The sequence below is a fragment of the Syngnathoides biaculeatus genome, chromosome 3 (genome assembly GCF_019802595.1).
Source record: "Syngnathoides biaculeatus isolate LvHL_M chromosome 3, ASM1980259v1, whole genome shotgun sequence".
Taxonomy (NCBI): Eukaryota; Metazoa; Chordata; class Actinopteri; order Syngnathiformes; family Syngnathidae; genus Syngnathoides; species Syngnathoides biaculeatus.
Window position 1 is genome coordinate 36,774,018 of NC_084642.1, and position 14,902 is coordinate 36,788,919.

Below are 14,902 nucleotides of genomic sequence, written 5' to 3' on the forward strand. Positions count from 1 at the left end.
CTGAGAGTATCCTTGTAGAAACTGGGTGTGGATTTTGCTCTGTCGCCCTGTTATCACCGATTGGACACAAGTATTGCAGCTCGACTTCTTCTGGAGAAGAGCAGTAATATATCCCAAGGCGTTCCCAGACATAGTCTCTCCAACGTGTCCTGGGGCATCCGCGGGATCAGTTCCCGGTGAGCCATGGCCGGAACGTCTCACCAGGAAGGCGGCCAGGAGCCATCCTAATCAGATGCCCAAGCCACCTCAACTGGTTCCTCTCAATGCGGAGGAGCTTGACTCTGATGCCCTTCCGGATGACCAAGCTTCCCACCCTATCTCTAAGGGAGAGCCCAGACACTGTCGAGGAAACTCATTTTGGCCACTTGCATCCAGGATCTTGTGCTGTCGGTCACAACCCACAGCTCATAACCATAGGTGAGGGTAGGAAAATAGATCAAACAATAAACTGAGAGCTTTGGCATTTGGCTGAGCTCCTTCTTTACCTGAACAGACCGATAGAATGTCTGCATCACTGCCTTGAGTCATACATAGGATAAGTGTTGAGGAGTCACACCCCTGCAAGGGTGTCAACCAAAACAAGAGGAGGGAATTAACTAGGGGGCTCACACTGTCTCCAGCTGCTATGCAGAGCCTCTCTTAGTCCTGTTATATTAACCCTTCTGGCATTAAACAATCTTTACTCAAAAACTGCAGTCTTCTGGTGGTGAATGACAATGTAAGTAGAGCAGACACGAAAGAAAAAGTTCCACTTGAAGTACAGACAAAATTTCACATCCTCAAGCCTATGTAGGTTGGTCCTACTAATTTCTTCTTCAGTCCTAATTGTCCACTTCAGTTGTTTTTTCTTGCCCTTCTACTGCTAGCTAGTCCTTTTTTTCAAAGTCTAACATCATGTCGCTCAAGGTTCTTTACCCAGATGGTGAACTTACCCATCACATCTTCATCACTCCTGTTTCCTACACCAACATGTCCATTAAAATCAGCACTAATCATAACTCTCACTCTGTCCGGGATGCTCAGAGCTACTTTGTCTATAACCTTCCATAATTTTGGCTTCACCTCTAGGTGACGTCTTATCTGTGTAGTATAGCCACAAATCACATTATACATAACACTGTCAATTTCAAGTTTGGCCTCATTACTTGATCTGATACTCTTTTCACCTTGTAGACATTCTTAGCTAACTCTCCTTTACAATCCCCCCCTGCTCCATTTCTCTTCCAATCTACACCATAGTAAATTCATTTGAACCCTGCCCCTGAACCTTTAGCATTACAGCCTTTTTCACATGCTGTCCTGGCTACACAATCTATTAATCTTTCTCCTAATCATCATATCAACCGACTTCTAAGCATTTCCTGTTATAGTCCCAACATTCAAAGTTCCTGTCATAGTTCCAACATCAAAAGTCCCCACATTGAGTTCTAGGTTCTGTGCTTTCCTCTTCTCTTTCTACCGAATAACCCATTTTCCACCTATCCTTCGTCTTCAACCCACAGTAGCTCAATCTCTACTGCAACACGATAGGTTAACGTCGCTGGTGGCAGATGTTGTAAACCAGGGTCATGACCGATCTGGTATGGAATTCTTTGGATGGATACTCATATTTGTTTAAAAAGGTTTTAAGTTTTAATCCCTTCCTCCTAATGCCCTTTGTGAAGCAACCCTCTGCTGTGGGCTTGAGACCAGGCTACAGTTTGCACTGGCTTGTGCCCCCCCATGCTACATTTTTTTGATTGACTTATCATGTATAATTAAAAGGCCATATATTTTTTTGTCATTTGTTGCAGTCATGGCAGCGGGTTGTTAATAACTGTCAGCTTGCTGTTATTTATTTATTTTTTTTTTCAGTCATTGTCTTATGCTTATGGAGAGTCGGAAGGCTGGTGAAAACCAGCATCCAAAGAGTTGCCAGTGCAGCACAGGCAAAGTAGGAGGTGGCAGGGAAAACTATTTCAATGTCCAAAACATTTTTGAAATGCCAAACAATGCAACAATACAATTTTGAAGCTTCTCAGTGATCTAAGAACTGACTTGTAGTGAGTCACAAGTATCATACCAATATTTATTTATGTGTTTGTTTCTTTGTTTGTTTGTTTGTCTGTTTGTTTGTTTATATATGCTCAATAACAACAAACCGTGGTTTTCAGAAAGACTTGGGCAACTCCGCCAGGCTAAAGAGATTGCATTTAGTCGTGTGGACAGGACCCTCTACAATCGCACTAGAAATCAGCTGACTAAAGAAATTAACATTGCAAAGAGAGAGTATGCAGTTAAAACTGGAAAAACATCTTGGTGCTAATGACTCCAAAACAGTTGGGACAGTCTACAATCGCTCTTTAACTACAAGAGACGTTCACCCCTGGTAGAAAACAAGAGCTAGCTGACGACCTAAATAGCTTTTACTGCAGATTCAAAATAGACACGCAACCACCAAGCCGCACCACAAGTAGCACCAACTTCCACTCCACCTTCCTCTCCGCTGTTTAGCATCCATGAAGGGTACGTTAGACGCTCCACCATTATACCAGTCTCCAAAAAAAGCAGCAGTCTCAGGTCTTAATTAACTACAGGGCTGTTGCCTTGACATCTGTGGTCATGAAGTCCTTTGAACCCCGTGTGCTGTACAACCTCAAGAACGTCATAGGTCCCCAACTGGACCCACAAGAGTTTGCCTATCGAGCTAACAGGTCTGCGGATGATGCAGTCAACATAGGCCTGCACTTCATCCTTGAACATCTTGACAGCGAGAGTACCTAACCTAATATATATATATATATATAATTTTTTTTTTTTTTTTTTGAAGACCTCACAAAACTGCTTTCAGTGTCACAAGTCATTGCCCCGGTGAGTGATATAGATGTATGCCATTGAGGTTAGGGTTAAGGTGCAGGGGCAGGGCTGTCAATCACTACTACCTAACAGCCAAACCCCCTCCACCCATGAAACCCCGTCCGACACGCATACCCTCTTGACTCATACTAGTCACCCAGGAACCCTTTGATATGTATGGTATATGTGCTCAGATGTGATTAGTGAAGAAAGTATATACAGTGATTGTGTGAATGATTAAGAGGGATGGCTCCCGCGGGTTGGGACCATCAGACTGAAAAATCACTGAAGAAGACAGTTGCCCCATCCAGACCAACCTAGGAATTCTCACATTCCCAGTAGCAGCCACAACCCATCTCTGAGTGTAGGAGGTGGATCCACCACCCAAAGCAGGAAGAGACAAAAACCCCACAGCAGGGCCCACAGCCTCCAGGGGAGCACCCAAAAAAAGAGGTGACCACAGCAGGATGTAAACAACAGGGAGAAGGGGAGGAAGCAGGCCCGAGGAGCAAGAGGCCCACACCTGCAGCTAGAATCGGGGACCCAGGCAGGCAGCAACTGGCACCACTATGCCAGTTGAAACTTCTTCTCACAAAGGACTCAACCAGACATGATCAGAAGACCTTCACAATACATTTAGGTCTGGTAGGTTGGACCAGCACCTTCCCCTATCATTGAAGCCAATACACCATCAGGTGGTGATTGGTTGACAGCTCCAAGGCGTGGTATGGCTGGTCCCTTATCCAGGGGCCTGGAGAGGTCGAGCAGCAGGTGCAGTGGCACTAGCCATCCGTCCTGAGGGGACAACCAAACACTATTGGGTGGGAATTCCCCTTCAATGAGCATTTTGAGGGGACAAAAGTTTGACTTCACCCCTGTTGATAAGTTTTCGGGGGTACGAAATATATCCCAATGCCCTGGACATCACCAGAGTTTTTACACAATACTGCCTTTATCTAGAACCTTATTTGCCTTGAGCGACCCTGCCAGAGACATGACACCCCCAACAACTTCGGGGATCTTGAACCTTTGTGATTTTCACTTTTTACAAGCTGTCTCAGTGAAAACCTGATCTACCATACTCACTTCAATTTGGCCATAATAAGTTAACTCATCCTGACTTAACGTTACATAATCTTAGAAAACAGCGGAAGATTAGTGTCTGTGAAGATGGCTGTTAATTAATGTAATCCCATTTTTATGCTTTTTTTGTTGTCTGATTTCAATTTGACAGTTGGTATTTTTAGGGGTGCAGTCTTTGGTGTAAAAATAAGTCTTTTCATTTTCAACTGATGGGCAGAGACTAAGACGTGGGTGACAAAGATAAAGATAAAAAGATTGATTGCAGCTTTTGCACTTGTTCATATACAGTACTGTACTTGTGCAAGAGCAAGGATATCATACTCATGCTTACCTCCACCAAACATTCAGGAACGATGAAAGTGTACCGTGGTTTTGTGGGTCACTGAGCCCTTAAACTCATCAAATAATTTGCACTTTATTTGTCCGGGCATTGTACACATTTGTCTGGTTCGAGTGGACCTTTAGGGTCAATTGTCTAAATTTTCACACACACAAATGCACGCGCATGGACGCATACACACAATTTACTTTTTCCACAACATATTACTTCATCTAGTTTATCACTATGGGTTTATCAGGCTTTGACCAGTCCAGCGACCTGCTGTGGGTGTTGAAAGTGCAACCACTCTTGACTGTTGCTTCTCACATCACACACTTGAGTCATCATCAGATCATTTCCGGGTCAAAGTTAAGATGACAAGTTCATCTGTCAGTTATTTTGTCCTGATATATTTCTCCAGTGTCCACAACGATCTATTGGGACTAGCCTGTCAAAGATTTGTCACACATCCCCACACAATGTGAAAATGGAACACCCACATTTTTGGGGGTTGCAATGCAGCGAATATTCACAGAGAAAGACATGACCATTCTCTGACAAACCCACAGGTATTTTCTACATGGGACTTGAGATACTACGGAAGGCAATACACTTCTTTAAGATACTTAGTCATTTAAGTATGAAGAAAGACTTTGTATTTACCTGGGATTTTGAGGTTTACATTGCATATTAATGATGTTTGTGTGTTAAAAAATCCAAGCAGTTTCCCACTTGTGGATGGCATAATCAAAAGAGAGCCCCCAAGTGCTTGTCCTGAGAAATTCAATGTTTAGAAGAAAAGGTCAACTGTGGAGGAAGGGGGCAAAGTACCTCAACTTTACAGTGCACATGCTCTCCTCGCTCTCCTCTTCCTGGTATTTATTCTGCAGAATACAGAGCATGCATGCTTATGTAATGCTGCCCGGTATCCCTTGAGGTGTGCATCCGTGTGCATATTTTTGAAAGCTCTGCAAGAACTGCATCAGTGAAAATAAATGTTATTGTAACACCCCACCTTGCGTATCAAAAACACTGAAAGCAGCAGAAACGTTAATGAAAGATTTGTAACATGGCAGAGTAACAACCTCTGTAGCCACACGAAAAGAAAAAAAACCTGACTGTCCCCTAGTGGCATCAAATGAAACATACATCTAATGTTTGTCCATCTTCCATTCCATCATCCTATCTGATATCACTTATAACCACTTATAACACCCATCCATTTTCCAAACCACTGATCCTCACTAAGATCACAGAAGTGCTGGAGTCAATCTGAGCTAACATTGGGCGAAAGGCGATGTACACCCTCAACTGGTCGCCAGTCAGTCTCACGGAACATATCAACACCATCACTGACCGGGAATTGCTCTCATCCTGCCTGCACCAAAGTCAGGCGTGTGTGTCAGTAACCTCACAACAACAAAATAAAAACAATGGTCACAGACATTACCAACAATGTCTTTTTCCTAATATTTACTAAACTGTACATTTGAACTGTACATGTTTACCAAGTTTTTTTCAAGCACCTAAAAACTTTTTGAATGAAAGCTACTGGATATATTGAAAAAATAATCAATACAGCTGTATTTTTATGGATCTCTTCATTTGTACTATATTGGTGACAATTGTAAGAGGGATCATCTGTTGTGATGAGGCAACTGAAAGATTAAAAGCAGAAAGCCCCCCATACACGAGCACACGCACACATGAATGTGTGACTTGCATACTCATCCAGGCTGGGCACCATTGTGTCATCTGCGCATCTTGGTGTGTGTGTGTGTGTGTGTGGTGTGTGTGTGTGTGTGTGTGTGATGTTACAGATTATTATATTCATGACTACAGATGGTTAAAACCATGAAGATTAGAAGTCAGAGGAATCTCTGACTGTTTCAGGAGAGGAAAGAATATTTTCATTTTATTACATTAAATTTAAGTGATTGTCAACACTATATAAAGATTAGACAAAATACACACAGCTCCTTCCTTTCTTGTTATTCCACTCTGAGACACATATAATACCTTGGGATAATAGTAGCTATTTATTAAAATTAATATAGCCTTCCCAATTTTTTAATTTTTTTTGGGGGGAAAGTGATTGTAGAGCATTTTATTCATTTCTTTTTTGGGAAAACGTGAATTTGAGCCTCTCCATTTCTCTCGCTCTCCAGGTTGCAATTATTGCTGGAAACTTTGATCTCGCTGAACTTATCGAAAACCACAAAGAGAGTGATTTAGGTAAGTAATAACATAAAATAGGTTCTATTCTCCTTTCCTCCATTTAGCTTTCCATCCCTCACCTACAGTATTCTTTTTCAGCCACCATTGTGTATTTCTGAATCTCTGCTGGGATACATTACAAATCCTCCATGTCTTGATCTTTTTAAATGATCTTCCAGTATAACCTCCACTAGGGGATTGAAAGAACCAAGAGGATGAAAGTTCATGTTTACACCATGACAATCCAAGTCTGATTAGGTTGAGAGAAAAAAAAACAATTCCACAGATCCCACAATGACAAGGAGTGTAAGGCCACTAAGAATTGATTAGTTGTTTCCACAGGTGTTAGCGCCCGTGTCTGTGTGAGAGTGTGCGTGCGTGTGTGTGTGTGTGTGTGTGTGTGTTTAATGAATTGTGGATGGATGAGATGACACTGCAGGATGGACAAAAAGATTCTTATATTGATTAAAACTGGGAGGGAATTGTGTTTTGCTGGGGGAAGTTATACAATACAATGCTTCATTTATTGCACCGTGTGGATTTGGAATTAGATTTTTTTCGTGTGTGTTCGAGTTGATTAGGGATTTATAACATTTCGAAACTAAATGGAATTTTACAGGAATATTATGACACAGTGGCGCAGCTGTAAAGTGTTGGCCTCACAGTTCTGAGGTCCAGGGTTTGATCCCGGCCCCGCCTGTGTGGAGTTTGCATGCTCTCCCCGTGCACGCATTGGTTTTCTCCGGGCACTCCGGTTTCCTCCCACATCCCAAAAACATGCAACATTAATTGGACACTCTAAATTGCCCCTAGGTGTGATTGTGAGTGTGGCTGTTTGTCTCTATGTGCCCCGCAATTGGCTGGCAACCAGTTCAGGGTGTACCCTGCCTCCTGTCCATTGACAGCTGGGATAGGCTCTAACACTCCCACGACCCTTGTGAGGATAAGCAGCTAAGAAAATGGATAGATAGATAGTATGACTCCTGAATGTTAATTTGTTCTTACTGTTTAAAATCACATCTGATTCATGATTATTGTAGCCATTGAGCCATTGTGATTCCCATTGCAATAACCATAGTCTATATGGTTATTGCACTTCAAATTTGTATATTCCTGCTTCATTTGTAATTTAAAGACAGAATGTCTCCGTAGCGAATTGCTGCACAGTGGAAACTTGGGATTTCAAAGACTTACATTGGCGCAGTCTAAATAATAACTAATTAAAATGCTAAATGAAGTATTTCACAAAGCTGCTTTTAAATGGAATTGAAGTATAGCATGTAATGACAACTACTATTAGTGATGCACAAAATTTAAAATGTATTTTAGTCTTTTTTGTTAAAAATGACGGTGATTTTTTTTTTTTTTAACCTGTGATAGATATATGTAACAATGTGAAATAATTCAGCATCAGCGTTGGGAAAGTTCATTTTCACACGAGCAATTTCATATGTCAGCTACGGGTGAAGCATCGGCAAGGCAAGAGCGAGAGCCGGCGGCTCGAGCACCACTGACCCATGGGTGAGAGGCAGCGGCTGCTGCTAGTCGAGTACTGCCAAGGTGTGGTCATGGGTTGGGTGTCTCCGAAGCATGTGTAGAAGAGGGCCACAGGTTGAATGCCGCCATTGGAGCACATGAGCAAAGGTGTGTGACCGTGGACCTTGCGCCTACGAAACTGGAGGGAGAGGAACGCCACGGGCCGGGTGTCACCGGAACAAAAACAAGAGGTGGCGGCCAGTCGAATAATCCCCTCTCCTGAGCCTGGTCCTAGGGAATCGCAATCAGTGAGGCGAAATGTTTCAGCATGGAACTCCAAAGCTCCAATTAAACCTTGAAACATAAGCAGAAGGCAGAAAATTTTTCAGCCCTTGTGCTTGAAAGGCAGTAAATTCTTCATTCCGCTACACTTGAAGTTCAGCGTTAATCGGATCTGAGTCTGCTGGGTCCGTGTATGGCAAGTTCGTTCTGTCAAAAGCATAGGATATGAGGTGGAAACCAAATGCAGGACTCAGAGGCAGTGAAACGATTTTGAGGGTGGTTTTATTCCAGGCATAGGTTATACACAGGTAGGCAGTCCAACAAAGGCAAAGGCACAAAAACCCATGGCAAAATATGATGCACACAGGTGAGGAGTGGCTGCCGGAGGCAACTGCGCACGGGACAGTGGCCTGGCCCCACCCCTGCCTGACACAGCTACTGCATACCTGCCTAGTTTTATTGTGAAGCACGGAATGGGAAATGCATCTGGTGTACATTGTATCCTGCATCATCTTTCATACAAAAGTGATCATATAAGATAAGTATACAAAAATATGGGTTTCTCTGTGTGTTGTCAGAAATGATAATTTATTGTACATACAAGGTTAAGTTGTTTGGGATTTTATATCCCGTGAGGAGTCACTCATGGAAAACAGGTTTGAGGTGAGGGACCGGACGAAGCACAGCTCCAAAAAACACCGTAAGAAGATTTAAAAAACAAAAAAAATTGGGAAGAAGTTTTCCCTTGTCTGGACGTGGTTTACTGGCGGCCCCATCTGAATCCAGACCTGGAGATGGGTTGAGGGTGAGGGTGTGGTGGCAGGGCGTGCACCAATGGGGCTCGGTCAGGCACAGCCCAAAAAGCTAACATGGGTTCCCCTTCCCATGGGTCTGACCCTGGGGTACAATACGTCAAGAGACGTGTATTGTCACCTCTCTGGCAGAAAAAGTGTCCAAGCTCATGTGTGGGGTCAAGAATTTCCAAATAGATATCATCGGGCTCACCTCCACACACAGCTTGGGCTCTGGCACCAGTCTTATTGAGAGGGGTTGGACTCAATTCTGCCATTCCCTATGGTGATAGGCGCCATTGAGGTGTGAGTATTCTTATTGCCCCCCGCCGACTCGACACCTGTTCGTTGGGGTTCACCCTGGTGCATCGGAGGGTAGCCTCCCTCCACCTTCAGATGGAAGGATGGGTCCTGACTTTTGTTTGTGCATACACACTGTCAGACTTTGCTTATCCTCAAGACAAATTGGGAAAAATGTCCCGACCTGCTCTCCAGTTAAACGTATTAAGCTTCCTCTTTACCCCAGCCGACTCTAATGCCGTGTACGCCAGGGGACGGGAGCTTTCTAATCCGGTGTCGAGATGAATTCGCCTAGGTGTGCTAAATGCCTTATTTTTACGAAGCCAATCCAGTCTGCCCTCACTTATTAGCCCTTATTGAGTAACCATACAGAGTAAAAGGATAATAATGTGATCACTACATTTTTACAGCAGCTTCATCTTTTACGAATCGATTGTATTTGTCATTAGCCTAGTAAGTTTAACAATCCTTGTTAGGATTGTATAGATTTGTTTTTTATATTAAGACTGCGTTTATCAATAAGTTACTTTTTTAGATGGAACTACGACTCAATGTTATTAATGTCATCGACGACCATTCATTAAAGAGGGTGAGTGGTAGATATGAGACAACTCATTATAAGAATGACAACAATATATGGGAGTGAAATTAAGATATGTAATAAAATGATAGTCAAAAAGTAGAATGATAATATGACAGCATGGGTAAATAATATGAAGTGAATAACAGTAAGAATATAATTGATCAATTGAAAAGAAGTCGAAGTACTTAAAAGCATTAGATCATAAAATGGAAATGAATAAAAATAAAGAATAGTAAAATGATTAAAAGTAATATATCATATGATGAGTATATATTTTTGAATGAGTTTTAAGGGGTGATCAAGTCCTACGCAGCCCGGAGCCCAATTTAGTGATAAGGAATTTTAGGGAGTAGGAATAATTGAACAGCCAACTAGCCCTTCTTTCCTGTCCATTTAATATTGATGGCATTATCCCTGCAATTATCTTATTATAGTAATCTTTTACTCTTGCTCAATTAAAGAGGACAAATCAAAAATATGCATTCCAAGTTGCTTGAAGATTTCCTCCCGTCAGCATGTTCCCATGATATTACAAAAAGAAGAGCATGTGTCTCCCTGCCTTTTTGGTTTGACAGAAGAGCTTCATACTCTTGTGTACAAGGCTTTTTATAGCCTTTTCGGAGAACATTCTAGAATGTTTACTGGGTTCTCCGCCCCTAATGGTATGTACTTTTTGTTATTGTGTAAGGTCCCTTTCGCCATCGACTTGCAACCACTACTTTCCATAACGTTATGTTCATCTCTAAGCAATACACAATAAATGTGTAAACATTCTTGTGAATACATTTCCCTCATGCTTCCAACAGGCTTGTTCTTGTCAGTAGCACATCATGTGTCGCCTTGTCTGAGAGAGACAATCATACACAGGTTACATCTTATACACAAAGCAGTTTCAAACCATTATGTACATCAATATAAGAGAAATAAAAAGAATGTAAAACAGTATGTTGTGGATAACAAAACTGTAACAAATCACAAGACGTGTTCAGTATTTGCAAGCAATCCTGCTGCAATTCAATTATAACAATATCAAAATGTAAACTCAATCAGGTTTTAAGGTTGTTGAATTTGGTATGTGTATGTATTGTGATAAGAATTAAGAGAGTGTCAGGTTCACCAATCAGACATTCATTAAACAGGACAAAAAGTAAGCAAAGACACCAGTTCAAGACTCGCGAGGCGAGAGGAGAGGAACTGTCTCGTACAATTCACCACTGCACTCTCTGATTATCCTCTCCTCAGCACCTCTATTTATTTAGTTTTAAGACGCCCCTTATTTACATGGATGTTACAAAAAGGAGACTGCAAGCAAAACAGTTGGAAACAAGGTGTACATGTTTGTTTATGTGCGTGTGCATGTGTGGAAAAATGCTGAATACATGTGTGGTCATCTTTTCTTTAACAAGCAGCAGTTCTAACAGTTCTGATGATTAGACGTTTTTGTTCTTGCTATCTCCTGCTAGGAGACTGCCACGTTATCTAGAACAGAGCAAAGCATTTCTTTATTGAAAGCAGATGTATGATAATTATAATCACAATTATTCCTACAGAGAGGATAAGGATATCAAGATGACTTTTGCTGTGCTGGCAATTCATGATCAAATCCGTTTGAAGTACAATTTGGTTTGGCAACATCAGAGGTCTGAACTCAGAATTGAGACTAGGGCTCAGCTCACGCATATGAACCTAGCCACTTAAGCCAATTACTATCAATTGCTCCATCGCTTCACATGGCATGGCAACCTATTTGACAGCACTAAAGAGCAGTTCAGAGTATCCACCCTTTTTGGATTACTTGGAGGGTGTGCTTGAGAGCGCTCCCACTGGGGACTCCATCGTTCTGCTGGGGGACTTCAATGCTCATTTGAGCAATGACAGTGAGGCCTGGAAGGGCGTGATTGGGAGAAATGGGCCGCTCCAATCAGAACTCAAGTGGTGTTGTTATTGGACTTCTGTGCTCATATTATATTGTTCATAACAAACAACATGTTCAACAATAAGCATGTCCTTTTCTGCACTTGGCGCCAGGACACCCTAGGTCACAGTTCGATGATCAACTTTGTGGCCGTGTCATTGGACTTGCAGCCGCATATCTTGGACACTTGGATGAAGAGAAGGGTCGAGCTGTGAACTGATCGATGGTGGTAGATGTCTGATGTAGCAGGCCCCAACATATGGTGTTTGCCTGTTGGGAAGGTCTAGTAGAATCCCCTTTTAACAGGAGTTTTAACTCTCCCCTTCCTCAGAACATTACCCATGTCATGGGGAAGGAAGGGGGTATTGAGTACGAGTGGACCATGTTCCAGCCATCCATTGCTTAGGCAGCTGACGATAGCTGTGACTGTAAGGTGGCCCGTGCCTGTTATGGTGACAATCCCCGTACCTGTTGGTGGACACCAGCAGTTAGGGAGGCTGTCAAGCTGAAGAAGGAGTCCTATGAGGGGGTTTTGGCCTGTGGGACTCCTGAGGCACCAGATAAGTGCCAGCTGACCAAGCGGAATGGGTCTTTGATGGTCACTGAGGCAAAAACTTGTGATTGGGAGGAGTTTGAGGCCATGGAGAACGACTTTGCACTGCCTTTGAAGATATTCTGGTCCACCATCCAGCATCTCTTGATGGAGAAGCAGTGGACCATGAAAGCTGTGTACATAGGGGATGGTGCACTGCTGACTTCGACTCAGCACATTGTGAGTTGTAGGGAGAATACTTCAAAGACCTCCTCAATTCCACTGACACACTCCACCAACATGCCTTCCAAGAGGAAGAAAAATCTCAGATCTCTGAGGCGGGCTTTCCTATCGCTGGGGTTGAGGTCATGCAGGTGGTCAAAAATCTCCCTGGTGGCAAGACCCCAGGAGTGGATGAGATTTGTCCGGAGTTCTTAAAGGCTCTGGATGTTGTGGGTTTGTCCTGGTTGACACACCTCTGCAACATCCCATGGACATCTTGAACGATGCCTCTGGATTGGCAGACTGGGGTGGTGGGCCCCCTTTTTAAGAATGGGGACCAGAGGGTATGTTCCAAGAACAAGGGGATTACAATCCTGAGCCTCCCTGGTAAGCTATATTCAGGGGTATGGGAGATGGTGGTCAATTGGGAAGTCGACTCACAGATTCAGGAGCAACATTTTGGTTTTCGTCCCGGCAGTGGAACCGTGGACCAGCTTTACACCCTCGGCAGGGTCCTCAAGCGTGCATGGGAGTTTGCCCAACCAGTCTACATGCGTTTTGTGGAGTTGGAGAAGGCATTCAACTGTATCCCTCGGGAGTCCAGCATAGGGTGCTACGGGAATATGGTACTGGACCTACTGACACAGGCTGTTCAGTCCCTCCATCACCGGTGTCAGAGTTTGGTCTGCATCAGTGACAGTGAGCCTGGTGGATTACATTTTGTGCAGACGATGTAATCTGAAGGAAGTTACTGACTGTAAGGTAGTGGTAGGGGAAAGTGTCGCTCAACAGCATAGGATGGTGGTGTGTAGGATGACTCTGGTGGTGGGGAGAAAGATTAAGAAGACAAAGGTAGAGCAGAGAACCATGTGGTGGAAGCTGAGAAAGGAAGAATGTTGTGCGGCCTTTCAGAAAAAGGTGAGTTAGGCTCTCAATGGACAGGAATTGTTCATGGAAGACTGGACTTACTACAGCCAAGGTAATCAGAGAGACAGGCATGAGAGTACTTTGTGTCTTCTGATAGGAAAGGGGAGAAGGAGACTTGGTGGTGTAACCCCAAAATACAGGAAGTCATACAAGGAAAGAGGTTCGCGAAAAAGAAGTGGGACACTAAGAGGACTAATGGGAGTTGAAAGGAATACATTGAGATGCGACGTAGGGCAAAGGTAGAGGTGGCAAATGCTAAACAAGATGCATATGACAACATGTACACCATTTTGGACACAAAAGAAGGAGAAAAGGATCTCTACAGGTTGGCCAGACAGAAGGATACAACTCGGAAGGATGTGCAGCAGGTAAGGGTGATTATGGATAGAGATGGAAATGTGTTGACCTCTGCCAGTAGTGTGTTAGATAGATGGAAGTTAGAGAAGTTGATGAATGAAGAAAATGAGAGAGAAGGAAGAGGTGAAGAAGCATGTGTGAAGGAGCAGGAAGTGGCAATGATTACTGAGGGGGAAGTCAGAAAGGCACTACAAAGGATGACAAATGGAAAGGCAGTTGTTCCTGATGCCATCCCGGTGGAGGTATGAAAGCAATTTGGAGAGATGACTGTGGAGTTTTTGACCAACTTATTCAACAGAATACTAGCGGGCGAAAAGATGCCTGAAGAATGGAGGAAAAGTGTTCTAGTTCCCATTTTTAAGAACTAAGGGGATGTTCAGAGCTGTGGGAACTATAGAGGAATAAAGTTGATGAGCCACACAATGAAGTTATGGGAAAGAGTAGTGGAGGCTAGACTCAGGACAGAAGTAAGTATCTGCGAGCAACAGTATGGTTTCATGCCTAGAAAAAGTCCCACAGAAGTATTATATGGATTGAGATTGCTAGTGGAAAGTACAGAGAAGGTCAAAAGGAGCTACATTGTGTCTTTGTGGATCTAGAGAAAGCCTATGACAGGGTACCAAGAGAGTAACTGTGGTACTGGATGTGTAAGTCTGTTCTGGCGGGGAAATATGTCAGAATAGTACAGGACATGTATGAGGGCAGCAAAGCACAGGTGTGGTGTGCCGTAGGTGTGACGGAAGAATTTAAGGTGGAGGTGGGACTGCATCAGGGATCCGCTGTGAGCCCTTTTCTGTTTGCTGTGGTAATAGATTGACTGACAGATGAAGGTAGACTCGAATCCCCTTGGACCATGTTGTTCATATATGACATTGGATTCTGCAGTGGAAGCAGGTACCAGGTCAAGGAAGAATTAGAAAGATGGAGGCATGCAGTGGAAAGGAGAGGAATGAAGATTAGCCGAAGTAAAACAGAATATATGTGCGTGAATGAGAAGGGTGCAGGGAGAAGAGTGAGGCTCCAGGTAGAAAAGATAGCGAGGGTGAACAACTTCAAATACTTG

At 43.2% G+C, this 14,902-nt stretch overlaps 1 protein-coding gene across 13 annotated transcripts in view; it reads left to right on the plus strand.

The window, feature by feature from the left end:
• shank2b (SH3 and multiple ankyrin repeat domains 2b) overlaps positions 1-14,902 on the plus strand; it is a 292,642-nt gene that overhangs the window by 115,115 nt on the left and 162,625 nt on the right. For all 13 annotated transcript variants that reach the window (XM_061815646.1, XM_061815649.1, XM_061815651.1 and 10 more), the window contains one exon: positions 6,406-6,472. In XM_061815646.1, coding sequence (XP_061671630.1) covers positions 6,406-6,472 — 67 coding nt within the window. The remainder of the gene's footprint in view (positions 1-6,405; positions 6,473-14,902) is intronic.